The 27,932-nt window shown below is 36.0% G+C and overlaps 2 protein-coding genes across 5 annotated transcripts; one reads left to right on the top strand and one right to left on the bottom strand.

Moving 5' to 3' along the window:
* Positions 1-736: 736 nt before the first annotated feature.
* On the top strand, positions 737-21,641 carry LOC110785405 (callose synthase 7). 4 transcript variants are annotated; one of them, XM_021989838.2, is made up of 42 exons: positions 737-1,184; positions 2,428-2,528; positions 3,633-3,745; positions 3,877-3,964; positions 4,073-4,183; positions 4,267-4,422; positions 5,167-5,256; positions 5,357-5,448; positions 5,588-5,711; positions 8,218-8,352; positions 8,439-8,515; positions 8,588-8,675; positions 8,973-9,095; positions 9,231-9,348; positions 10,221-10,552; positions 10,669-10,721; positions 10,911-10,971; positions 11,744-11,825; positions 11,920-11,969; positions 12,062-12,148; positions 12,453-12,557; positions 12,693-12,787; positions 12,900-12,981; positions 13,072-13,235; positions 13,357-13,480; positions 13,706-13,815; positions 13,935-14,046; positions 14,119-14,270; positions 15,851-15,960; positions 16,184-16,303; positions 16,387-16,455; positions 16,552-16,738; positions 16,821-16,932; positions 17,232-17,354; positions 18,192-18,310; positions 18,404-18,487; positions 18,949-19,061; positions 19,135-19,364; positions 19,766-20,563; positions 20,649-20,699; positions 20,792-20,977; positions 21,111-21,641. In XM_021989838.2, the coding sequence occupies exons 1-42, from the start codon at positions 971-973 to the stop codon at positions 21,375-21,377; spliced, it is 5,808 nt and encodes a 1,935-aa protein (XP_021845530.1). In that variant the 5' UTR covers positions 737-970; the 3' UTR covers positions 21,378-21,641. The 4 variants fall into 4 exon arrangements, with proteins under 4 accessions (XP_021845530.1, XP_056693642.1, XP_056693644.1 ...); XM_056837664.1 differs by lacking the exons at positions 737-1,184; positions 2,428-2,528 and having other exon boundaries at positions 3,882-3,964; XM_056837666.1 differs by lacking the exons at positions 737-1,184; positions 2,428-2,528; positions 3,633-3,745 and having other exon boundaries at positions 3,909-3,964; positions 4,077-4,183.
* Positions 21,642-21,908: 267 nt separating this feature from the next.
* Positions 21,909-27,680, bottom strand: LOC110785395 (uncharacterized). Its single transcript, XM_056837667.1, has 5 exons — positions 27,466-27,680; positions 24,517-24,716; positions 23,115-23,575; positions 22,938-23,018; positions 21,909-22,530 (listed from the first exon to the last, which is right to left on the bottom strand). Exons 1-4 carry the CDS (start codon positions 27,560-27,562, stop codon positions 22,979-22,981), a joined length of 798 nt encoding a protein of 265 aa, XP_056693645.1. The 5' UTR covers positions 27,563-27,680; the 3' UTR covers positions 21,909-22,530; positions 22,938-22,978.
* Between the last annotated feature and the right edge of the window lie 252 nt (positions 27,681-27,932).

Raw genomic sequence — 27,932 nt, 5'->3', positions numbered from 1 at the left:
GAATGGGGGCGACATCTTTTATTTGATTATTGAAGATATCTTTGATTATGTCATAGTTTTATTGATGTTAGTTGGCCTTTTGTAAAACGTAGCGGGAATAAGATAGCCCGTAATTTAGCCCACCTTCAAAGTTCAACCTTGGGAGGTTGGCCAACGATTGTGGGTTGAGGACTTCCCGACTAACGTTTTGAATGTAGCTGCTACCGATCTATTAATCTAATCTCCCTTTGATGGGTTCCTTACAAAAAAAACTAGATTTTTTTGAAAAAAATAATTGATAAGGTTAGCGATCTTTCAAGCCAAACTATGTAAAGTTTGAGTTCGGTTTGTTAATTAACCGAACTATATTTTGGAGCTCAAGCTCAACTCGTTTATAAACTAACCTAACTCAAACCAAAGTTTAACCGAGCCGATTCTAAATTGTTCACGAACATTTTAGTTTGTATCCACTTTACGCTGTAGTGTAGTGAACAGTTCAGCGTGTCCACCTTAAACTGTAGTGTAGTGCAGTTTAGTGTGAAAACTAGAATCAAGTAATCAACCAAGACAACAAAACAAAAAGAGGGGATGAGAATGATAATGAAGCTAAGAATATAGAAATAGGAGTAGAGATGTAGAGTAGCCAATAGTGGAGTGGTCGTTAATTGTTAACATCGGAAACAACTTTTCCCGCCCCAACTTTAGTTAACTCACCACTTCCAAATGAATAGTCATATAAATAAGTATAAACTACAATAAAATTAGAAAAAGAAACCCAGAAAACATCCCCCTTTTTGCCATTAAAGTTGAGCTTCAATTCAAAAATGAAAATCCCCCCACCCAATTCTTTTCTTGCTCAAATAATAAAGTGATAAAGGAAAAGCAGTACTTTGGATTCATTGTCCCACTGTCTACACTAAGTATCTTCCCAATCCAATCCCCATAACAATGTCCTCTTCTCACCAATTCAGATTTTCTCAATCCCATTTCAATGGCGAGTACCAGTGGAAGCAAAGACGACGATTTTGGCCTTCCGAGGCCGATGTCCCGGCGGATTAGTCGTGCTCCTACTATGATTGATCCTACCAAGGGTGATAATGTTCCTGTTGATAGTGAACTTGTTCCGTCTTCTCTTGCTGTTATTGCTCCTATTCTTCGGGTTGCTAATCAAGTCGAGAATGAAAACCCTAGGGTTGCTTATTTGTGTAATTTCATCTCTTTTTTCTCCTTCTCTCTTCTTTTTGTGTGTTATTGGTGTGTGTTTTTGTGCAATTTTGGGTTTGATTGAGTTTAATTTTAGTGTTGTTTTTTTGATTTTTTTTAAAATGCTGTGTTTTGATTGGATTTGTAGGGTAAGCTTATTTGTATAAGGTTTGTGTTCATTGATTGTGAATGGTAAAACTTGGAATTGTGAGATGTGTGGTTTGATTTTTGAGTCCATTATAGACTGGAGAGGAAGAAGTAGTGGCAGGTGGTAGTTTCCGCGGCGGCGTCGCTTATCCTCCTTTTACCAACAGCTCTTCACTAGTGTGGATGTCAGAAGACTAATTTGGAAATCAACACTCATAAAGTCAGAAGTAGTGACTCGCTTAGTCACATATATACTTGGGGACTTGGAATAATTTTAGAAAAAGGTGGTTTGGGAGGGAAATAAGGTTGAAATTATGGTTTTTGGCAATAAAGAACATTTCCTATTGTTCCGAAATAATGCCTCAATTTCGATGTGGAAACGTTCTGAAGTAAATTCTGTCATAAGGTTTGTAGTGAGATTACTAGAAATGACTCATGAGTGCCATAACTAAGAGTAAGTTTTGTTTGGGAATGGAGGGAGTTTATAGTAGGACAGTTTGTGGCTTCAAGTAAGTACCCATGCTGTAGACTTTGCTTGATGCTGAATACAAAATCTCATCAAGAATGTGATACTTCGTGTCAAAATAATTGCTATTTTTGACTTTTAGTTTTAGTTTTTACTTGAAATATAAGGTGATAATTTTGCGAAAACACTTCTTTTTGATAAGTTTAGAAAGGTGATAACATTATGGTCTTCTTGCTCAGTACAATCTTCGACAGGTTCATGACAAATCAAGTCAGTTTGACCACCAAAGCTAAATGCGATTTCTTATTTCAAGGCATAGGATATTTGGTCTTTTGGAATGAAAAATATACTACATAAAACAAGAAATTGGATTATGTTCGTAGGTTTTTAAGCTAAACAGGCATAATCTGTTTGTCGAGTTGCTTAAGAAAATAAGAATATTACAGAATATTTCTGTATCAATGGTTATGCTTGCCTTGATCTGTAATGGTAATGGCTGTTTTTATCTTCAGTTCCAGGCTCAGAAGTTATATTCTTGTTGACTAACAGGAATAGGAAATACTGTCTATCAGTATTCACAATTCCTTCTCTTTTGATGCCCTTTTTCTCAACCGGTGTTGTTGATTAACCAGGTCGTTTTCATGCATTTGAGAAGGCTCACAAGATGGACCCAACATCAAGCGGGCGAGGTGTTCGTCAGTTTAAGACGTATCTATTGCATAGACTTGAAAAGGTGGGATCCTCTCCTTCCTGTTCTCTATCTGACCAATTATTTATTTTTTATAAGCTTTATGTTGGGTGGATTGTTGGAGTACTCTTTGCTGCAAAGAGCATATATGTTTTCTATTTGAAAAGGTGAACCCTTTACGTGTGAATTTCTTCCACCAAAGACTCAACTCTCTAGTGGTAGTAGACAGAAAGTTACAAATTTCATTCCATGTAAAAAACATCTTTGGTGATCTATGGATCCTATGAATCTGTAAATTTTAAAATTATCTTTTTGGGTTCTTAGAAGATGAACAGGTAAGGAAACTGTAGGGTTGGGATTATGAGGATTTCAGAAGAATTTGAGGGAGGCCAAGATGTCTTGGTCATCAAAAAAAAGATAGGAAGAAAATGGGTTTGCAAGAGCATATAGCGCTAGATAGAAATGAATGTAAGAAGAGGATCTTTGTGGATAACCGCAGGAGATAATTTATTGGTTCATGCAATTGACCCAATCCTATTGGGATTAAGGCTTTAGAAATGCTGTTGTTGGGTTGAAAAACAATTGTTTCAATGAGGGTTTGTATCTTTAACACCAGAATGTCGAGGGAGGATAGCATCCTTGTATTGTCATTAAGTTTTTTATCGGCAGCAATGGATACTTATGCTGTTCACAAGTTATTGTTAAACCTGTTTGCGTTGTGTGAAATACTTTTTTTGTGGCTTGTTGCAGGACAGATCCTCTGTCACCGAAACTAAGTAAAATTATTAATTTTCCAGAGTTACTAATATTTCGAATGTATCTTTGAGCTTGAGTACTTGCATCTAGCAGACAGACTTTTCTAAGTTTTTTTTTGCATTGATGTGGAAAAGGAGCAAAAAAAAAATGGACAAAGAGAAAAGGATAGTTCACTTGCTTGTTTCTGTATCTTACTTGGTACTGGAGATGTATTCATAGTCTAATGCCTACCGGTCATTAAGTGGTCATAAGGGGTTATGGGAAGATATAGTGTCACTGAATCTTCTGTGGTTCTCCTAGTGTTAGAACAGACAATTTTCTCCCTTAATATGTCCAACTATTCCTAGTGTGGAAAGTACTTGTTATGACATTTCTTTGTTGTCTTTATTACAGGAGGAGGCGGAAACTCGCCCAATATTAGCTAAAAGTGATCCAAGAGAAATCCAGAAGTTCTACCAAAGTTTCTGTGAGAAGAACATTAGACAGGGTCAACACACAAAGACACCGTAAGTTAGCCCCAAAATAGAAAGAGAAAAAATATGGTTAGGGGGAGCTATTGTGTAATCAATAGTACCCAAAAACAATGCTGTTGTTCATTAGATTTGAAATCTTACCTTTTTTTTGTTGTTTTTTGAAGGGAAGAAATGGCCAAGATTTATCAGATAGCGACTGTGCTGTATGATGTTCTAAGGACAGTGGTACCCTATGCTAAAGTTGATGAAGAGGTTTGGCTCATACACTTGCTTTGGTTTTGCTGTTACATTTTTGGTATTACCTTTCATATCAATAGTACAAGGTCAAAGATTGATTCTTAATATTCAAGTTCATGGCAGACAGAAAATTACGCCAAGGAAGTGGAAAGGAACCGAGAGCAATATGAGCATTATAATATTCTTCCCCTCTTTGCTATTGGCGTCAAACCAGCAATCATGGAACTTCCTGAGGTTACTTGCATTCTCTGGTTGTGATTTTGCTTTGTTCCATAGCTGTGTAAATTAATGATGACCTGTTTGTCTGAGACATCCAGATAAAAGCTGCAATTCGGGCTATACGTACTATGGATAGTCTTCCCATGCCACGATTAGCACAAAGTAACCAAGATGATAATGTTATTATGCCGGAGTACAGGGACAAAGCTATCAATGATATACTAGACTGGCTAGCTTCCATCTTTGGGTTTCAGGTAAACATTGTTGTTGAAGTTCTTTCCTATTTTTGTTACGGGCTTGAAGGAGGTTACACTTTGTTTTCCAGTTGGTATACAGCTTTAGCCCTTTTAGATTGTTTAATCTTCTTAATTTTCTCCAACCTTGCTAAAGCAAGACTTTTTCTTACGAGTTTTGCAAGAGCAGGGCTTCATGTTTTTTCAAACAACGTTCATCGAGGTTTTCATGTTTTTGGATGTATCCTCATCATTTTGGAACTTACTCAATGAAAGTCTAATTCTCTACTGAGAAATTAAATTGGGATCTAATTTTCATGAAATTGATCTGATTCAATTTGTTCCGCATGAAATCATCTCTTGGTTGCATAATGTTTTTGAATTGAGTGGAAATTGTGTAATAAGAAATTAGTTTACGAGTAAGGGTGTTTCAACTATAAAATTGAAAATAAGATCTGCCTTTTATCCCATTCTCTTTTCAGATAAACAATCTATTACTCTGAAAGGTAGGGCTGGTAGATCTAGTTTTTGGTATCATATTTTTTGTATCACAGTAAAGTGGTTTAGTTTCTGTATCATGTTTTTTTGTGATCCTTTATATGCACATGTCATCTGTTCTTTTTGTTCTGTTAATGTGTTCTGAGTAAATTGTGGATATCATTTCAATTTATAGAGATCAAACAACAAAGCTGATAGTTGCCAATCTGATATCTCCTTTTTTTTCCTTTCAAATTTTCCTATTCTTTCCTTTCTTTGTGGTAAAAGAAAGGAAATGTTGCAAATCAGAGGGAGCACCTAATATTGATACTTGCAAACATGGATGTAAGAATCAGAAGGTCCGAGGACTATGAAGTGGTAGGTTACCAATATTATTCTTTTCTTTTTTAGGTTCTAATGCTTTATGCTTCAGCTTATTTTTGTTGAATAATTAATACTTACTGATTGAGCGATGCAGCTTGACTTTCAAACTATACACCAGTTAAAGGAGAAGATTTTTAAAAATTACGAAAGATGGTGTGATTATCTTCATTGCAAATCAAATCTCAAGTAAGTTCTCTTTTCCTGTGGACAGGAAGAAATATCTTTTATCTAATGCTCAGCCAAAATGTACTACTAATTTTCAAGATTAAGACATACAAGATTACAAGGTCACTTGTTGACCAGGTTTTTATGTGGGATTTTCAAGGTTTCCTTCAGGAGCTGATCGTCAGCAATTGGAGCTTTTGTATATTGGACTTTATCTGCTTATCTGGGGTGAAGCTTCAAATGTTCGCTTCATGCCTGAGTGCCTATGCTACATCTTCCATAATGTAAGTTTACCTTAGAGTGTTCCTTTTTTGAATTTACTCTTGACCACATCTCCAAGATTCTATTTGCCCGAGGGTTGAAGTTTCTCTACCTTTCTGTAGTCAGAATGGATTGAAATATAACTGACACTGGAATCTTTTTTTGCAAAATACAATTGGAACTCTAAGAAATTATTCAATTTAATTGGTTGTCTGATAAAAGTTATAAAACAAAATCTACTTCAAAGCTGACAAATGATGTTGCATTGATATTTTAATTGATTAGTAATAGTGCATTGATATTTTGAGTGATACCTTGGAATAACCTTTTGTTCCTCTCGAGCCATAGCTCATAATCTCATATAATGTCCAGATATTACCATTTTCTATACTTGCAAAAAATGCATCATGCTAGAATTAATGGGAAATCCTATATGGTATTGCTCTATTTTTGTCCATTCTTTCTGGACTAAATTTTGTTTCATACTCCATATTTCATAAATACTTCGCATAACAACTACTCGTATTACCGTTGCACACCATCGCTTACCATTGAGGTTTCTATTCTTTTTATACTTATATGGGTGTTGTAGCAGCACTTTTAATTCACTTATTTGGTTCAAATGCTCTAATTGATAACAAATAGCCAATAGAGAATTCCCTAGAAAAGTTCTCTCTGTCTCTCCAAAACCCCTTTTCTTCCTTCTTCTCTCCGCCACAGCAGCATTTTTCATGGCTTCATGCTATCTTCATCAAATTGAAGTATTCCAATGCCATGAAAGTGAGTATATCTTGTAGCTTGGAAAAGTGTTTTTCTATTTGTTTGTGTGAAATATGGAAAAAGAAGTTTAAAATGTTTTCACGTCAACTGAGCACTTTGATCTCTGTAGTTCAGCAAAGAAGGAAAATTATAAACGGACAACTAATATGAATGTGTTGAAATATGCCAAATCAGTATGTCACTTCGAGTCTTCAAGTGATCCGGGCCGGTGCATCCCGGTTTGGAGGTTTAGGGGAAAAGGTCACCCCCGAAATTCGTGGTTTTCTGTACAGGATGTTTTCAGGCCTGTTCCGTTTCTGTTTCAGGGAGTAATTTATAAACTCCCTAATTTTGTAATCTGTATTTCCCAAGATCTAAGACTTCTTCTCCTTTTCCTTGTGCACGCAGCTAACGTGAACCACGCAAAATATATGTTTTTGTTTGTTGGTTAGCTTAGTCTTTCAGGTCTGTTCTAAAATGTTTTTGAAAAAAACACCCTTAATCGGCCAAACCATGGGCATTGTTTTTATTAATATCATAGTAGAACAACCGAAATGTAGCTCTGAAAGCTTAAATGTCTCCTCTCAATATTGTTCTATAACTAATATTAAAATAAGCCATGCTGCTGTCATTTTGCACACCTGTCAACTGCAGGAGAAAGTTTTTCGGCTCAAATTTTGTTCTGACATCATCTTTCGTATCCCTGTTTCATTTCCTTCCATTTTTGAGAAAGTACTTCATTTCCCAAGAAGAATAAATAACTCCTCAATTCCAGCCCTCTTTCCTAAACAATTATGTACGTCTCTTTTCCCAATGAAAAAAGTTGTCTTCACCATTACTACGACGGTATGATAATGGAGTGCCATTTTTAGTTGAATTTTCTCTTTTTTCTGGGAATTTCTGAATTGGTTTATGAAACAGGAAACTACCACAGGAAACTAGAAAATAATGAGCTACGGTGTATGTTTTTGCCCCTTTTATCATATTCGTTTGATCTAATTTAGATTTTGTGGTTGTTTTACTTCGTAGTATTTAAATAAGGATTACAATGTTGTTTTACTGATTCTAAATGTGACTGTTCATGGAGAAATGTATATTCCCTTTCTTATGGGAAAATATTCATAATCTTCTAACTTCAAACATGTTAAATATTTTTTTAATGTCGTGCATTGCATGGGAGCTAACACAGTTAACAGCTAAAAGATAGAGTAATGAGGACAAGCTGTCCTCCAAACAGAAAACCAAAATTGCAAATTAACCCAATTTTTTTTTTGACAAAGAAGCATATTGCGTAAATTGACGAAGGGGATATTGCGGAAATTCTCAAAAATAGAAGGGTAATATGTGTCAAAATGTTTTGTCCACCAAGTAAATCTTAGGGTGCCACCAAATAGAATTGTCAAAAGTAAGAGGGTATCACGAAATAGAACTGTCAAAATATCTCCTATTGAGGTTGTTTAGGGCATTTAAATTCTTCTCTCTTGAATCATGTTCTGTAACTGGTAACCCATATGTATGATCAGCACAAAAGGCTACTGCTGATGTTTGTCCTGGGGGGAAACCTGTTCTATGATATTGTGTTATTGCGATGTGAGATTATATGGTACGCAAACTGTTTATCATGTTATAGTGGAATTAGGTGTGTGATTTGTGACAATCATATTTTCAATTGAATATCATATCAATCTTTGTGGTTTTTCCTTGAACATTTCGCAATCTATAATTTTCCCTAAGTAAACTCATGTGTGCTATATTTTCTAATGCATGTAGATGGCTAGTGAAATTCATGGAATTTTTTATAGCAACGTACATCCAATCACAGGGGAGACTTACCAAACTACAAGACACGGTGATGAATCATTTCTAAAGGATGTTATATCTCCAATATATGATGTTGTGCGTAAGGTATGGTGTCTTGTATGTGTATAGTCTATTCTACTTTCCATATGCAAACTTCTGTCTTGAAGAATGACAGCCAATTGTTCTTAAAGGAAGCAAGAAGAAACAAAGGAGGGACGGCAAGCCACTCAGCTTGGAGAAATTATGATGATCTGAATGAATATTTTTGGTAAGTTGAAGGGCATATTTCAGTTTCTGTGCCATATTTGTTTTTTCTTATAAATGGGGTTCTTTTTTATAGGTCTAAGAAGTGTTTCAAGTTAGGGTGGCCAATGGATCGCAATGCTGACTTTTTTGTACATGCGGATGAGACACGGCCTTTAAGCACGGTAATAACAATTTTCTAATATTTTTTTAGTCGTATGATTGTGATAATGATTACAAATGTTATCCTTAACGTTTACAAGCTAATGTGATTGATATAATTCACTTGTTCGTCTTACATATTGACTTGAGTCGTGGGGATTTGTGCTCGCTTCGTATATTTTTGTTTTTCTCGCAGACCACAATTTTAAATTTTCATGTAAATGTAAAACAAGGGTCTACAGTTATAGGGTCCTCCGCTCCTGCACTTTATCACCAAACAAGATGTAAATATGTTACGAAATACATGTCTTCCTCTGCAGAGGCATGATCAAGTTGCAGTTGGAAAGAGGAAGCCCAAGACAAATTTTGTTGAAATGCGTACTTTTTGGCACCTTTACAGAAGCTTCGACCGCATGTGGATATTTTTCATACTTGCTTTCCAGGTAACTTCTGAGTTAAGAGTTCTATTATTTTATTTTATTATATAAACTGTATATTAACTGTCTAGTATTCATGAAAGCTGAAGATTTTGATGTTGATAATAAATCTGTTTGCTGTTATTCCTAATTTGTTTGCAGACAATGGTTATTGTTGCATGGAATCATTCTGGTTCAATTACTTCAATATTTGATACGGATGTATTCGAAACTGTTTTGAGTATATTCATTACTGCGGCTTTCCTCAATTTCTTGGGAGGTACTTTACATGAGCATCTTATATTTTGAGTCTTTACTAGCTATTATGATGATTTGCTTCTGTGATAATGCCTCAACATTTCTACTCTTTGGATTCCACCCGGGTTCAGATCAGTCTGGTCACTTTTCTCTGGATGGAGAATGTTAGTGGCTATGGGTATGGATTTAAGTCCAAGCTGTAAAGGATTTATATTTTAAAGTTTGAATTATCATGGTTATATGTATGAAGATGTACCTAGGGCTCAGGCTCATGTTTTTACAAAACTTTGATTGTTACCTAACTTCCCCCCCCCCCCCCCCCCCCCCCCCCAAAAAAAAGTACTGCAAGAGATTACCAAGAATCATACAACAAAAATGACAGAAATATATTTAGGGCGAAGAACAGAGATATGGTTATATTTATAGAAAAAATGATGAACACCTATCAATACAAAATAACCCACTTTGTTGAGGTGAGGGCCTCTCCTTAAACATTTCTCTTCCAAGAATCCTCAATAATCCTTTACACAAGCTTTCCTCCCCTATTTACGATCACAAAATCTTCTCACTATTCCCCTAACTTCTTTGTGATTTCCCTTCTCATATTCACTGTAACAACCATTACCCTTATCCTTTCTCCTTGTCTACGTCAATGGGGGAGGTTGATTATGCTCATGGCTTGCAGGGTCTTTCTTAATCAATTAGGATCTTAGTGATAGTTATTTTTCTGCTAGTTGGTTGTTGGTTTAATCGACATTTTCTTGATGGTTTCAAAATGAAAGATGGCAAATCATTCTGGCAGAAAGACTTCCCTTTTCACATGCTGGAGGGACTCCTGTTAGAATTATGATATGTGTAGTGTTAACAGTCGTTCTTTTCATTTCTTATATGCAGCAACTCTGGATATAGTTCTCAGTTTTAAAGCTTGGGGGAGCTTGAAATTTTCTCAAATACTTCGGTACATCTTGAAATTTGCCATTGCAGCTATGTGGGCAGTAGTGTTGCCTATAGGTTATACCAGCTTTGTGCAGAATCCAGCAGGACTTGTAAACTTCCTCACAAGCTGGGCAGGAGATCTTAGGAGTCCTTTATTTTTCAAGTTCGCCATTGCCTTATACATGGCTCCTAATATTTTGGCTGCTTTGTTGTTTTTCTTTCCACCGGTAAGAAGGTTTGTGGAAAGATCGAATTCGCGTATCATTATCTTGATTATGTGGTGGGCTCAGGCAAGCATATTCCGCATTACTAACTCTTGCTTTATTCTTTTCTAGTTTCCTGTTAACCTCCTGAAAGCGACTGTTATTTTGCAACAATGCTGATCTTTATTCATTTATTGGTGCAGCCGAAATTGTATATAGCAAGAGGCATGCATGAAGACACATTTTCCCTTCTAAAGTAAGGTCACTTTGAATTAATTTATGGGTAAAGGTTAAATGACTTAAATCTTTGTTGTAGATCATATCATTTTCCATGACTTTCAGATAAAATTGCAGACTTAAGTAGGTGTTCGTAGAAATTATCACTGCACTGTTGATTATAATGCTCTTGCTTGTGGCTCACCATGAAATCATCAATAATTTTCAGGTATATGCTGTTCTGGATCTTGTTGTTAATGTGCAAACTGGCATTTAGCTTCTACGTGGAAGTAAGTTTGGCTCCATCTGAAGTTCTGAAATGTTTATTTACTATGTCCCTGTTTGGTGGTAATGGTGTTTCACAATATGATTATGGTAGTGCATTTTGCCAATTGTTTTTGGATGTTTGACATAAAAGGATGCAGTGATCTGCATAGATTTATTTTCTAGATTCTCTAACAGTCTAACTTCCCCTGCTAGGCTGCTAGTATTCTGACATTGATATTTTGTTCCCTGTACTGGACTAGTGAACTGTCCTCCCTTAAATAAAGTTTCCTTATCATTGGATTTATATAATGATTGTCACTAACTTTTTTTTTTTTAACTACTACTCCGTAGTATTTATTAATGGCCTGTCCTATGCATGGGTTATATCAATAGAAGGAAGGGAGAAAAGGGTGGAGAAAAATAACTTCAGTGATGGGGATGAAACAGGAGAGAGAAAACAAAATGAAAAACTGTCAATGATCCTCATTACTCCCGTTCTATAAAATAAGTCCAAAAAAGTTGTAGATCTTAGTAGGAATGACAAATGTACCTTTGGGTTTGTGTTTTTTTATCATTTTTATGTACTAGGTAGAGATCTCACTTTAAACTTCCGAATTCGATTAATATTAATATAGGAGTGTACTCTAGTCATGATTCAAGTAGCTACTTCTAGTAAATTTTTTATTTCTTTGGTACCCTGGAATTCGTTGAAGGACCAGTGTATTTCTTTCTTTATTGTGTTAAACATTTCAAGTATAGTTCATTGAAGTCTAATCCTTCTTAATTGTTGCTTAGATCTTGCCATTAGTTGGGCCCACAAAGCTAATATGGCGGATGAAAGTCGATAACTACGAATGGCATGAGTTCTTTCCTAATGGTAAGTTTTTCCTGTGTTTTTGTGAATGTCACAATTTCCTCTTTGCAGATGGTTTATGATAAACTAATTGCGACCATATCTGTTGTGCATGTAGCGACACACAATTTTGGAATTATCATTGCTATATGGGCTCCCGTTGTTCTTGTAAGTGGTTCAGAAACAAAACAAAACAAAATGTTCTACTCTGTTATATTCTTATAGTTTCTTTGGTATCATAACATTTTTTTCATTTTTAGGTATATCTTATGGATGCACAAATATGGTATGCTATATTTTCTACCATTGTTGGTGGCATCCTTGGAGCTTTCAGTCACTTGGGCGAGGTTTGTGGTTTTCTTGTTCCATCTTTGAATGCAACATTTAATTGATGCTTTATCCATCATTTCTCAAGAGGATTTCATGCGTTATCTTATGAAGGAGGTAAATTGAAACAGAAGTGGTTGCAATGAAACCTACACTTGCTCATCTGGTGCCTAGATTTATTTCCCATGGCCTTTTCCTTAGTTGAAATTGGGCTGTCATATGCCAAGTGTTTGGATCCATCTATGGTCTACTTAATCTTTAATTTAAAACAAAAATTGAAAAGATGAAGTTTTTGCCTTTCTGACACTTTCTTTCCCTGTATAGATACGCACTCTTGGGATGCTGCGCTCCAGATTTGAGTCTGTGCCTATAGCTTTCAGGAAACGTCTTGTGCCTAGATTGATAGGGGAAACTAAGCGGGGGCCAGTGGTATTGCCATTTATCAATGAGTTTTAGTTTTTAGTATCTTAGTTGTGTACTTGCGTACAATGTAACCCACACCTCATATCTTGATGTGTTGCATTGTCAATTATTTTAATCTAAAGTACACATTTCGCATAACAGGACCCTTTGGAGGCTCGAAAAAATGTTGCAAAGTTCTCTCAAGTCTGGAATGAGTTTATACATTCTTTGCGGTTAGAGGATTTGATTGGCCACAGGTTGGTCATCTTACTTGAGACCTGCTAATATTGCTTTACATGTTAGTGCAGCAGAGTGATTATTTTGTTCATTTTCTTGACTATATTCTTCTTATCTTTCTTTTCTACCTAGGGAGAGAGATTTACTTCTTGTACCATACACATCAAGTAAGGTTTCAGTTGTCCAGTGGCCTCCTTTTCTTCTTGCTAGTAAGGTGTGCCCTGTCATTAAATATTGGTGACCTTTTTTTATATGCTGGTTTGGCTGTTATCTTCTTCATGATTCTACGTTTTATGTTTAACAGATTCCCATAGCACTAGATATGGCGAAAGATTTCAAAAAAAAGGACGACTCCGAGTTATTCAACAAGATCAAGGATGATGACTACATGTATTCAGCAGTGATTGAATGCTACGAGACCCTCAGGGAAATCCTGTTTGAGCTTTTGGAAGACGCAGATGATAAACTGTAAGCTAGTTGTTTCTATTATTGGCCCGTGCTATAACAGAGATCAGGTTCCTTTACAGTTTTTACATGTTATAAGGTGTGATCAATGCTTTTTTTTTTACCAATGTTTTTTTTTTCCCAGAGCAATTAGACAAATATGTGAAAAAATAGAAACTAGCATACAGCAGCGGAAATTTTTAACTGAGTTTCGTATGAACGGACTGCCTTTGCTTCATGACAAAATGGAGAAGTTTCTGAAATTACTGGTGAGATTTTTCATGATGCCATCTTCAGTGTTTTAAGTGATTCTGTTAATAGTTTCACAATTAATGCCCTGTGTGGAATATCCCGGTAGAAGCTGCTCTCTGCCACCGCAGTTGCAGGAGTAAGGTTGTGAACGTCGTGGTCCTTGAGTCTCGTGCATTGGGTTGATGTTGGTTGATGTTGGTGATGTATTTTCATGCTTTCTCACAAGATTGTATATCTGACAGCTGAGCGACAGTGATTATGATGATGAAGACCTATACAAGTCTCATATAATAAATGTTCTCCAGGATATAGTGGAGATCATTACACAAGATGTGATGAGTGACGAACATGAGTAAGCTCTATAATGTCCAGCAATATATATATGTTTTTTTAACAAATCTGACAACCGGAACATTGTGGATGATTTCAATGAAGTTAACATGATTCCTTCTGTTGTTCTTTGTATAACAGTATTCTGAAGAAGCCTCAACCGCACCATCAAATTGATGATGATGGAAAAAGAGAGCAGAGATTTGAAAGGATACACATCTCTCTCTTACGTAATAAATCATGGAGAGAAAAGGTATGCACATTTTAGTGTTTTCTTACTGAATACATCCAGTATATAACCCTTTCTTCCATTTCCTGCCTAGAGGTTGTCCGGCTACATGTTCTCTTGAGTGAGAAGGAGTCTGCAATAAACGTGCCAACGAATCTGGAAGCACGCCGCCGAATGACATTTTTCACTAACTCATTATTCATGACCATGCCATCGGCTCCCTTTGTTCGCAATATGCTTTCCTTTAGGTAAGACCTTCAGAATAAACTTGTCTTTCATTTTGTACTTTGGTCGCTTGCGTTTTCATTGTTGGTTGTTCTTTAATCTTAACTAGCCATACATAATCTACAATAGTCCAAATAGTTGATCTGCAATTTTTATACGCATTTCTGTTTCCAATCTGCCAACTGCAACATTTCTGTACAATACCAATACATGGTACTATACTATGAATATAATCAATGATGAAACATATTTTGTAACAGACATCATTGTTTACTGGTATGAAGAATTGGAAGTAGAAATCCCTGTTGGTGTTCTCACATGTGGGAGAGACAACACCCTCACGAAAAGGGTAGAAATACTCTCACAAAAGGAGAAACTATAACAATGTACATTATTGACAAATTATAGCACATATATTGATTGTCTGATTACGTGATTTAACTATCATAGAGTTGGGATCTGGTGAGAAGGGCTCTTGATGTGAGAAGTGTGGGAGGGTTTTAGCCTTTTAGGTACATTTAGCATAAGCTACAAGTATCTTAACCACAAAGTACATCGAATTAAAAGCATCCTATTGTTCTCATGATTCACATTGAGTACTAATTTCAGTAATATAATAATAGTAATATACTGTGTACACCAGTTAAATTAAATACGGAGTACATGTTAGTGATATTAGCTCTTCATTTTTCTTCCCCTCTATTAATTCATTTTCTTCCCTTCTTCCTCTCTTTCATTTGATTAATATCATGATCAATATTTTGGTCGAGCTTTGAATTTCACATATTGTTTTTTTTTTGTCCCTTTAGTTAAGTGCTTGTTTTCTTCCACTATAATTAATTTCAGAGAGAACTTAGCTTTCATCATTATCCGACAAATTAGCTCCTTGATGAATTTGTCTTTTATGACTATCATCCAGTTTACTTTAGTTGTTTTTCATTGCACATACTCCCTTGCTCTTCCTTGTTTGCTTAATCAAGCTAAAAACACAGATGAATCAAGTTTAATGTCATAGGTACATCAGATTCAGATTAATCATTTCCAGGCTTAATCTAATTTTCTTGCTGTCATGCTCAAAATGCATGATACAAAAACAGAATGCACCTGATTGCGAAATAAGTCTTAAGAGACGGACTCTCTCCTAAGATAGAGAGTGTATCAGTGAGATAAGGAATCCTCTAAACAAAAACCACTGGTATTGTTTTCCAGAGCCATTTTTAATCATTATTTACAAGGTCCTCGAAGATAAATCCCATAGACATGAGAGGGGAATTGAGGTACAATACTCAGCATGAGAAGAAATTGGATCTCCTCCTGCTTGATTCGTTTTGTATCTGGACTAAATATGCAAAATGTATCACAATATGACTTGTTTTCGTGTTAAGAGATTTTTTTCTTATATATTTCCTGTTCTTTTTCTTTTCTCTTTTGGGGGAGTGGGGGCAGACGTATGTTTGACCTCTTCCATATAAGTTATATTTACAAATGGATATGATCCTTTCCCGATTTCGACTGTTGCCTTTGTTTAAAAAATAACGATCCTTATTCATAATTTTTTAACAAATCTATTAATTATTTTACTATTTTCTGTCACATATGATAGTGTTTTGACCCCGTATTACAAAGAAGATGTTCTCTATTCATGGGAGGAACTTCATGAGGAAAATGAGGATGGAATTTCAACCTTATTCTATCTGCAGAAGATTTATCCAGGTTAGTCATTACTTTGTATCCTAAAGGTAAACGAAATATCTGGCCTTTCGACTGGTGTAGTTGAGCCTGCATATATCTTAATCTTTTAACTGTGCCAACATTGGAGATTTGCTGGTTATTGTTTCTGTTTTTATTTTCATCTGTGTTCATACTCTGTCTTCTGTTGTTGTTTCTTCACTAAATTCTGCCTTATGATGTAATTTCTGTGTTGGGATTACTCTAGATGAATGGAATAACTTCAAAGAAAGAGTAAATGATCCAAAACTAGGATATGCTAGCAAAGACATCAAGGAGTTGGTTCGTCACTGGGTGTCTTATAGAGGGCAAACACTTTCTAGAACAGGTGTGAATGTGCTAATTCTTAATTTTTTTTTTCTTTGTAAGTTTAGTAGCTGCCACTCAAGCTTCTCTGTTTGTGTGTTTTAGTTAGAGGAATGATGTATTATCGTCAGGCTTTGGATCTTCAATGCTTCTTGGAATATGCAGAAGATAAGGGTATGCTTTCTTTCTCTTTGTATTTCATTCTGTTTCTGTAATTGTTAGCTCTGAGTTTCATTTTGAATTATGACACTACTTTTTTTTACCTGGCAGCAATCTTTAGTGGCTACAGAACCATTGAGAAAAGTGAAGCACATAAGAAGATTTTCGACTATTCACAAGCTCTCACTGATTTGAAGTTCACTTATGTTGTCTCGTGTCAAGTGTATGGTAATCAGAAAAAATCTAGTGATGCTCGGGATCGAAGCTGTGCCAATAACATTCTAAATCTCATGTTAACGTAAGTTTGTTTTACTAGTGAATCGTAGTTTTAGGAAGGATCTGACATCAACACATATTTTAGTAATATGATAATTTTGTAGGTACCCATCTCTGCGTGTTGCTTATATAGACGAGAGAGATGAAAAAGTCGATGGAAAAAATGAGAAGGTCTATTACTCTGTTCTTGTCAAAGGAGGTGACAAGTTGGATGAGGTATGGAGGTTTTTAAGTTGTTACTTCATGTATCATTATTCTTTGTAGGTTGTCTTTGCCTGTTACTACATGTATGATGGAAGAAAGGGTGATGTCATTAGTGGTGAAAGATACTGCATAAATTTTCACTCTTTTCTCTTTGTGCACAACCACAGTAATTTTCTACTTACTTAATATACTTATCTTACTAATCTTAGTGCACACCAGGAAGGCTGACAGCCCTTTTAGTTTTGGGACGTAGAGCAAGATAACATTTTCTTATGAAATAATTGCTAATGATCAAGTTACATGTATTTTAGGAAATATATCGAATCAAGCTTCCTGGTCCGCCAACAGAAATCGGCGAAGGCAAGCCTGAAAACCAAAACCATGCCATTATTTTCACACGTGGAGAGGCTCTACAAACAATAGACATGAACCAGGTAAGTGATATTTATTCCTTTTTTACCAATTGGTTACTTATCAATTTATCATTCATCTCATCAGCTGATATCCCGCTTCTGACCTCTGATAGTGTTCCTGTTGAGGGGCTGAGTGAGGGGTGGCTGGGTAGGGGCTTGGGTATGGGAACCCAAAGTAAATACTCCGCAAATAATTTAATAAAAGAGGGAGAGTGGGATTATCTTGTTATGATTAATAATATTTGTTTTATATTAGTAAAAATAATATGGTCAAAGTGGGGAAATTGAAAAACAATAACTGTGACTTGTGAATAGGGTGCCAAATAACATGGCATTTTCATAATTAAATCGGTAAGAAAGCAAAAAAAAGTGGGAAAAAAAGAGTGTAAATTAAATGAATAAAATTTGAGATTAAATGAACATAATTGAAGTTTAAATGAACAAAATTTGAGTTAAATGAATATTTTGGTCCCCTTGATAGTTGATATGTTTACGATTATGCCATGTGATTTGTATTATTCATAAATTACAATTATTGATTTAGAAGCACCCATCAAAGTGGAATAACTAAAAAAGAACGGAGGGGAGTACATGACAACTAATTCCAGAGAGAGGTTGGAAATTAATTGGCTTTTTATTTCATCAACAAGATTTGTTTGTGCCTTTTCTTTTTACAGTGTCTAAGTGGGCAGCTTTAATTGTAATTTTAACTCTTTTCTCATTATTCTTAATGAATAGGACATAGAGTACCTTTTTGAATTTGGCAGCATAATTCTAATGTAGTATAAATACAAGATATGCCAAGATGGTAAAATCTTTGGGTTTGCATAACCTCTCGTTCTTGATTTTGTATCACAGGACAATTACTTTGAAGAAGCTTTTAAAATGAGAAATGTTTTGGAAGAGTTTCAAAAGTCACGTCGTAGACGTCGAAAACCAACAATATTGGGTCTGAGGGAACATATTTTTACTGGAAGGTTTGCCTTATATCCTTTCTCTATAGTCACGATTTCCTTGTAAGAACATTTAATATCAACATTGTCGTAATTCTCTTTGGGTTCAATTTTCAGTGTTTCATCTCTAGCATGGTTCATGTCCAATCAGGAGACAAGCTTCGTTACCATCGGTCAGAGAGTCCTGGCCAACCCTCTGAGGTAGATTTTGTTTATTCACATGGTTGAATTGGTTCTTTGTGCCAAGGTTGAACTATGTTATTCATATCAATTATCATCTTAGGCTTTGCTGTTATTGTTCAATATTGTCTAATATACAATCTATCAGTTGATACGTATTGGTTTTTCAACTTGCTGAACTAATATCCCCTAAGTTGTAATGAAGCATTACATATCGATCATATATCTTTTACAAGACCAATACTATTCAAAGCTAATACACCCGATACTTAAGTGAGATTTTTTATGTAACACCATGACAATATACATTTCCTCTAAGGGCAACCAATACTGGATATGGTTTAATGAAGTAAACACAACGTGCTTAAACCCTGTTTCCCTCAAGATTAAGAGCCAATGAATTTCTGGTTCATTCCTCATCAATAATTTGTGCTTCTAACTTCTAATGTTTGTTTTTCTCTCATTTATGAACACTTGAACAGGGTACGTTTCCATTATGGCCATCCTGATATATTCGACAGACTGTTTCACATAACCAGGGGTGGAATTAGCAAAGCATCAAAAATCATTAACCTGAGTGAGGATATATTCTCAGGTATGTCCTTTTACATCTCGAGAACTGAGATCCTATATTTGTAGCCTTTGTTAATTTGCCTCTGTTTTCATAGGTTTTAATTCAACTTTACGGGGAGGTTTCATTACACACCACGAGTATATTCAGGTAGGAAAAGGCCGTGATGTGGGAATGAATCAAATATCCCTTTTTGAGGCTAAAGTTGCCAATGGAAATGGTGAGCAAACACTCAGCCGCGATGTTTATCGACTTGGCCGGCGATTTGACTTTTACAGGATGCTTTCATTCTACTACACTACAGTGGGCTTCTATTTTAGTAGCATGGTATGGATGTCTGACAATCATTGAAGTACTTATTGAAAATCAATTTGCTTTATCGTGACTGACTTAACTATGCATATGTTGAATAGTGGAATGGAATCAATATCAACATATTCATCAAATGCACTAAGAAATACTTAATGTTGTTTGTTGTACACATCTCTAGTATCATTTCCTTGTCATTCAGTACAAAAACTGAATATTTACCCTGATAGCAGGCATTTAGCTGTAAATTAGATACACTTGTAGAACCTTCTCTATTCTTATACCTCTATGTTTAATGACAATTGTTAGAGAAATTGGTCCAGGCTGACGGATTTCAGGAGGGACTTGTTTGCACTTTGCAATGTAAATCTTATACTTTGTATATCTTTGTGGTAACTCATCTTATTCCCGCATTTCAGGTCACTGTTCTGACTGTATACGTATTTTTGTACGGACGTCTATATATGGTATTGAGTGGGTTAGAGAAGTCGATCATAGATAGTGCAACAATAAATCAAACCAAGGCCCTTGAACAGGCTTTAGCACCACAAAGTTTGTTTCAAATTGGTGTACTTTTAGTACTTCCAATGATTATGGAAATTGGGTTGGAAAGAGGGTTCCGTACTGCAATAGGCGATTTCGTAATCATGCAGCTTCAACTGGCTTCTGTGTTCTTTACTTTCCAGTTAGGAACAAAGGCCCATTACTATGGAAGAACTATATTACACGGTGGTTCTAAGTACCGAGCGACAGGGCGTGGCTTTGTTGTGTTCCACGCAAAATTTGCAGACAACTACAGGCGGTACTCAAGAAGTCATTTTGTTAAGGCTCTGGAACTCTTTATTCTTTTGATTGTTTATGAAGCGTATGGGGACTCATACCGTAGCTCAAATCTCTACCTTTTTGTTACATGGTCCATGTGGTTTCTTGTTGCATCTTGGCTTTTTGCTCCTTTCCTCTTTAATCCATCTGGATTTGACTGGCAAAAGACTGTAGATGACTGGACTGACTGGAAAAGGTGGATGGGAAATCGGGGTGGAATTGGTATACAGCCAGATAAAAGTTGGGAATCATGGTGGGATGGGGAACAAGAACACCTCAAGTATACAACTATTAGGGGACGATTCTTGGAAATAGTCCTTGCTTGTCGCTTCTTCCTTTACCAATACGGGATTGTGTACCATCTTGATATAGCTCATGGAAGCAGAAATTTCTGGGTATCCTTTCTAATTCATGTATTTCTATTTTTCATTGCTGCAATTCACAACTTCATGACTTTTATGTGTGATTTTCTCCTAATAGGTTTATGCACTTTCTTGGGTCGTCATGGCTACTGTTCTTCTTGTCTTAAAGGTAAATATGCAAGTTATCACCTTTTCCCCTCTTGTTAAGCCTAGAATATAGCGGATATTGATTCTTCAATGGCTTTTTGGTGTTGTCATCAGATGGTTTCGATGGGAAGGAGGAGATTTGGTACTGATTTTCAGCTAATGTTTAGAATTCTCAAAGGACTTCTATTCCTTGGCTTTGTATCAGTTATGACAGTACTGTTTGTGGTCTGGAACCTCACCATAAAAGATCTATTTTCTTCTATCCTAGCTTTCTTGCCTACTGGGTGGGCTATGCTTCTTGTAAGTCAACACTATCATTTTCTTGTCAGTTTCATTTACTCTCTTAATCCAAACTTTTGTCTATTGATCATGAGTTTTGTGTCACAAGTCTGATGATGGCTAACAAGCGTGTTTTTTCCCCCTTTTCTTCAAGATCGCGCAAACATGCAGGGGTTTGTTGAAGGGTTTAAAGTTATGGGATTCGGTTAAGGAGCTTGGAAGAGCGTATGAATATGTGATGGGACTGATAATCTTTATGCCCATAGCTGTATTGTCGTGGTTCCCATTCGTTTCTGAGTTTCAAACAAGGTTGCTGTTCAACCAAGCGTTTAGCAGAGGTCTGCAGATTTCAATGATTATTGCAGGGCGTAAAGATCGTTCCACTCCAAACATGCAAGGACTAGGGGTGATTGACTTGTAATTATTCTTGTAGTCAACAACAAAAGTTTTCTTAAAAACATTTTGTTGCTTGTATTTTGCAGCTATTAATAATAGTATTATAGTAAGTAGATTAGTAGAGTGTTAGTTATAAATTAAAACAACACTGATAGAGAGCATATTGCACGTAATTTTCGTACGCTGTAATCTACAATTGTGTAAACACCCATGTTATATGAACAAAATGATTTTCATAAAAAATAGATTTGGATTAATTAAAGATGTTTGTATGATTGATGGTGAAATACTACCAGTCTCTTTGTTTTAAAATGAGCACTTGGATTATTGTTCAATCATGAATGCCAACTTGTAGGGCTGTTGAACACAATGATAACGAATTCAATAGGAGGGACTAACAGAAAACATTAATGTTGTCTAGGGTTCTCAGAGAATTATCAAATGGAAAGACTGCAGAAACCTTCCAAATTCAAAGGTTTGAACAATTGCAGACCGGGAATTGTAAAGATGTACTCCGTATAATTGTTGTTACTCGAAGTAATACAAAGAGTGTATATCATTGCAATTAAAAAATATTATTGATGCTGAGATAAGTTCACAAAATGTACTATGCATAAGTACTGTGATTACAGTATGTCTTTCCAGAGAAATTTCCCAGATCTGATGTTTTACTGCACTTTTGACCCTAAGAGAAGTCCAAGTGCCCAACCAGAGGCTAACAGCAATTTAAATCAGGATCAGAAATTTAGAATGACTGTCAGGGAGCCAAACCAGCAGCAGATAAACCTGCAGACTGTCTTTTAAGTGGGTGAAAAACCTAATATATTGAAGCAGTTCTATGAAAACAACACTTTCTCTGAGTCAAGTTGGCCACTCAAATTTTTAACTTCTAGCAGCCGCAATGGGTACATGAAGTGGCACACTCTTTCTACCTTATAGCTGGAGGATCAATGTTCTCTTAACAGATCTTTATCTGAACTTCGGATTCTGCTTTGACTTATGATGATACAGCTCCAATTTGACTAATGATATAGCTCCAATTTGACTAATGATATAGCTCCATCTCTGGTTCCTTGAGTTGCTGTAAGTTGCTGCAGAGCCATGGGTACCATCTTCCTCAAGTTTCTCATCATTAGATTTTCCCCTAAACAGTTTTTCCATCATTTTTTAAAACATACCTGATAAAAAGAACGTTGACATGATGAGAAAGGGTGCTGACACACATATATACTTCAGTGAACTACATAGCATATGATAAATCAGGTGAAAAAACGGACACAGCACTTGTATACAGATGTACAATCCTGCCACAAGATTTGAATATGGAGTGTGGTTGGACAAGGAAGAGGGGAGGGGGCGGGGGGGTGAAGGGGATGGTAAAAGAGGTTTAAACACCACAGTAATTTTATAGAAGCAACAAGCAAGCAACCAATGTCTTGTATACAGCAAATAAGTTTCATTGACTTTATACCATCCAATTGCTAATTCTTGATACTACAAAAAGGGTCCTACTGATTTAGGATACCAAATTATAGCTTTCTTTTCTTTTTAGGCCAAAAGCATAGGAGAGGTAAGTTCCACACACCTCTTGTTAGTGTCATCTCCTCTGGAAACCTAGACAGGCATCTACTTGTTCCCTGCAATTTCCTCGACATACTTGCGTATTCTACAAAGACAGCAATATAAAGGGTTAGATTGGTCTTTGAATCATCGAGAAAAGGAAGGAATCTATGAGATGAATTCACTAAGAATAAACAATTACCTCACTCTAGCAACGCGAATGTGTTCAAGAATCTCCATTTGTTTTACTTTGGGTTTCTCTTCATTTTCTAGTACCAGGGCTGGAAGCTCTAAACTGGTGACCAAGTCATTTTCTATTTTATTTAATTGTTGGTCAAGATCCTCCAAGAAATCAATATAAGACGATGGACCTCTGAAGCTACTTGACATGTTTGTTTCAGTCCCACAGTTGATGCTTTCAGGAACTGTTTCCTCTGCCTCGCTATAAGACAGCATAATTCCTTCGCTGTCAATATCAGGCATGACTTCTTGGTTTTCAGAGACATCAGATCGGTTGAAGGTGGCATCGTTGTCATCATCTAAAATCTTCAAGTCATCTTGTGTTGGAGAGACAATCCGTACAGGACCTCCAGCATCATCTCCATCAATATCAAGATCTGATGCAACGTCCCTGACTAATTGTGCTTCTTTGATTGATATTGCCTAGAATCCGATAAATCTTTCAATGGTATGGGAACACGAAGGATTACAATTCGAATAACAACAAGAACCATGAAAAATCATGTGAAAAAGCCCTAAACTGCTCCAAACTGAAGGAGAGATTCCTATGCAGTCACGAACAACAGAAGAACCATAGACAGTTGCAAATATAGAAGAAATTGTCTACTGTGTGCTGCACTGCTGCATCTCATCAGTTGACAGGTCGTTATTTAATGCAGGTGATGTGGACTTTTTCAAATGCAGAAGCACAGACATATATCAGTCTTTATCTCCAAGAGTAAATTAATTCTAAGAAAACTATCAGACTATGCAACAGTTCTTGAAACAACTTCAACCTAATCATCTATTGACTATTGTGGCTGCCTGGCTAGTAGGGGTGTAACGGGTGTTCACCGGTCCAAACCTGGACCGGACTGGACTGGACTGGACTGGACTGGACTGGACCACCGCAGACCTGGATTTTGACAATTTAAAACCTGGAGACAGGACAAGTTATGCTTGGACCAACAGGAAATTCCCATACCGGAACGGTGTGGACCGGTTGTAGGCTTATTTCTATAGTTTTTAATCTTTTCTACAAAATATGGTACAAAGAAAATAGAAATATAGAAAACTAATTGGTTAAGGACTTTTCTTTAAAGCTAAAATAAAATATCTTATAATATAGTACTCTGTAATATTTAGAACATACTAGAGGAAATTAACTTTTTAAATGGTTTATATTCATATTTCTGAAGGAAAAACCGGTCCATTCCAAAACCCTCTATAACTAGGAGTGACACCCCTAATTGTCGGACAGGTAAGACTACATACTAGATGAATTTTATTGTATTTTTTGAAATTGGGGGATGAAAACATTTAAGACGGAGAGAGAGAGCCAGAGGGGGAAAATCATTAGTCTCTTATCCTACCCATGATCCTACCTCATTTAGCTTTGCTGCAAGCTCGTCAAGCAATTCTACACGACCTTTTGACTTCTCCAAAGCTGACATAATTTTCTTCTTCTGGAAAAGAAGCTCCCGGGCATCATTTTCTTTTCCCTTCCGTACACTTAGTGCTGCTTGTCGACGTAAGTTTTCAGCTGCTTCTGACAGCCGTAGGAGCCTAAATCTTGCATTATTAGCTGAAAAAACTCCAACAGTTCTTTGTCACTATAAGTCATATTTTGTTATATGCAGTCCTATTAGATTCATAAATAACTAAGCTAAAATATATATTATCCACAAAAAATGCTTACAGAAAGCAAGCGTGTTCATGTTTTTCTTTATCTTTTTCCCCCCTCTTTTCACAGAAGCACTTGCCATAGTTGAACCTATTTCTTTAACATAAAAGTGATTGTTATAATGTTATTTTTTTTCTTAAGCTTCAATCAAAACCAACATAAACGAGATCATGGTCAATGAGCCCTCTCAAGATCAAGCAATAACTCCTTAGAAAATGAACGACTGCATGGCACCATCGCATCAAAATCATGCAGCTTCTCTGACTGTATCTACTTTCTCTGCCCCTTACCGCTCTATTTTGTCTTGCAATGTATTTTCCCGGAGAAAATTTTAAATCCAGAACAAAACTGATAAGCGATGAATGGTCCAAAACAATCTGAAACATCAGAATATCTTATGATCTCCTAAGAGGAATTAGGGGGAGGCCTAGGGTGGCCATGGCCCCCCCTATGAATAGAAATATCAGTTGAGACACTAAAAGAAACTAGCTGAGTTGTTTTTGTCAGGACTCAGGAAGTAAGCTCCAATGTTAACGCGGAATCGAATTTGAATCTCCTTGAAGCACTTCTATGTTCCATTTTATCCTTTTTCTACTTGCATCTTACTAACAACACCCCTTGATGGAGCCAAAGATTCATTTGTTCTTTTGGCTTTGGGATGTAATGGACTAAATCAAAATGGCTCTTAAAACCTCTTCGCTTCCTTTCCATGAAGTAGAACATGGTCGTCCCGTTGTCCCGTTATCGCTTTTGGGTCAATTGGAAACAACCTCTCTCGTACGTCCGACCCGGGCGACCCCCCCTACCCTGCTTGTTGCGAGAGCCTCTTTGAGGCAATGGGGTAATGATAATGATAATGATAATGAATGAAAGATCTTACTAACAACACCCCTTCTGGGTTTTTTTAATTAACTTATTTTGCCTTCATTTTTTTTACTCCAATTTTGTTCGATTTGTCTTTATATTTTTTCTTTTGGAAACCAACACATTTAATTATTTTGGTATAAGGAAGCAACACACAGGATATAAGACTTCAAAAGGTCTTGCGCGGGATAACCTTTAAGCATTTTAGGGTAACTTACATCCACCTTACAATATTTATTGTACATCAGGTGAGTTTGTGATAAAACTTAATGGAGCTGAGTTTCTATCACTCACTAGATTCTACTCTGTCAATAGTCATCAAAAGTATCCTCTCATCTCTCTTGGCCGAACATATTATCTAGACTGCATGACAAAGGTACCTAAACTAACATTGTGTTTGGTAACTTGACTTTAATGAGGAAAACTAAGTACACTTGTAGATATGTATGAATTCATCAATTTTATTTGAAAAGTAAATGTGAGGAAAAATGTGGAAATCCTTTAGTTATAATTGGGATATTTCTCCTTTCAGAATCAATGGAAAAACCGTGGAAAACTAGGCAAATCTTAAATCCTCTTAAACCGTTTTCCTCATTAAACTAACCAAACAATTGAAAACTAGGTAAAATATTTTACTTTCAATAGCTTTCTCATTAAACAACCAAACAAGTGAAAGCTATTAAGTTCTTTAATTTCGTGTTTCCATGCATTTCCATTGTTTTGATTTTCAACACATTTCACCACTAATTGTATTTCCAAACACTGTAAAGATTTAACGCACTTAGAGAATCAATAGTAGGCTATCTCTTATTTACCCCCCTCTTAGTCTCTCTCCACCTCATCACTATCACTTAACAAGAAATATCTATCAAAAAACTCAAGAAATAGCCTACCTCTTTTACACTACCTCTTAGATAACTTTTTCATATTTTTTTATTCAATTTGGTAGCAAAAATGTCAAAAGGCAAACATAATACCAATCATTATTCCACCTCACCCCCTCCTACCTCTTATTGAGAGATGTCCCAGTCAACTTCTTAATAAGAGTGAGCTAAGAGTTACCCTAATTTTATTAAGAGCTAGCTCTTAAAATTTCTCTCTCCCGAATGGGCTAATAGATAGCCACTATTGATGCTCTTAAGCAACCACTTGGATTGAATACCTCAAAAGAGTTTGTTAAGCAAAGGTGAGAAAAAAGAACCTCACTTATGAATCAAACTCATTGCTTCTCTAATCAACTTTCAGAAAATCTTATGTCAAACCAACTACAAAGCCCCAAACATGCTAATAACATTGATTCACGCCTTCATCTCTACCCGCTAGAACGAAATCATCACCATAGTGTCATAGTCATCCATAAGCATTCATTAAATTGTCAACTTACCCATCAATCCATCATCTATAGCAAATACAAAAAAGTCACCCTATACCATACAAAACCATCCAATTGCTAAACTGACTTCTCGTATTCACACAATCATGCCCAATCAAATTATGAACAGATTCTCCTACAAAATACTACTTCATGTGTAACTTATCGTTAATTTTCTTAAACACCCACATCCCAAAATCATACAAGAAGTTTATTCAAAAGTAAAATTTAAAGACAATCATTAAAAACAGGAAGAAAACCCCAAAATTAAGGGTTACAATCTAAGCTACAAGATCTAAATGATGAATAATATAGTTTTGAATCCAATAAAATATGATTTTTCCCAGAAAAAAAATTAGCATAGAATGAGGTCAAAATTAATCACAAAAATCAGAAAAGAAACCAAGAAAATACCTTTTGTTCGTGTAATGTGAGCTTCAGAGTGAAGTTGATCGAGTTGAGAACGAAGGTGGTCAGTGTTAATGGTGGAAGCTGAGCACATTGCAATCATTTTTGGGTGTTACCAATCTCTCTCTCTCTCTGTCTCTTGCTCTTCTCGCTTTCGCACTTTTACGGCTCAATGGCTCATCCTCTGGCGGGACCCCCCATGGACTTTTTTTTTTTTTTTCGTTTACGACATTAGACATAATTCCACTCTAATGACTAGTGAGGGCGTTGTTTATCGGTTTACATTGGACAAGATTGAACATTAAGATCTTATTTAAGTATAGTAAAATTATTAAGAAGTACCTTGTTTTTGCTCCAATCTTCTATCGTATGATCTAATACTAAGAAAGACTCGTTGGATTCTTTGTCAAATAGGAGCGATTTTCAACAATAATGTTAGAAGATGCTAAAATTTCTAAAATACGCTCCAATTT

Source organism: Spinacia oleracea, chromosome 2 (assembly GCF_020520425.1).
Source record: "Spinacia oleracea cultivar Varoflay chromosome 2, BTI_SOV_V1, whole genome shotgun sequence".
Lineage (NCBI taxonomy): Eukaryota > Viridiplantae > Streptophyta > Magnoliopsida > Caryophyllales > Amaranthaceae > Spinacia > Spinacia oleracea.
This window is presented reverse-complemented; position numbering and strand designations above follow the sequence as displayed.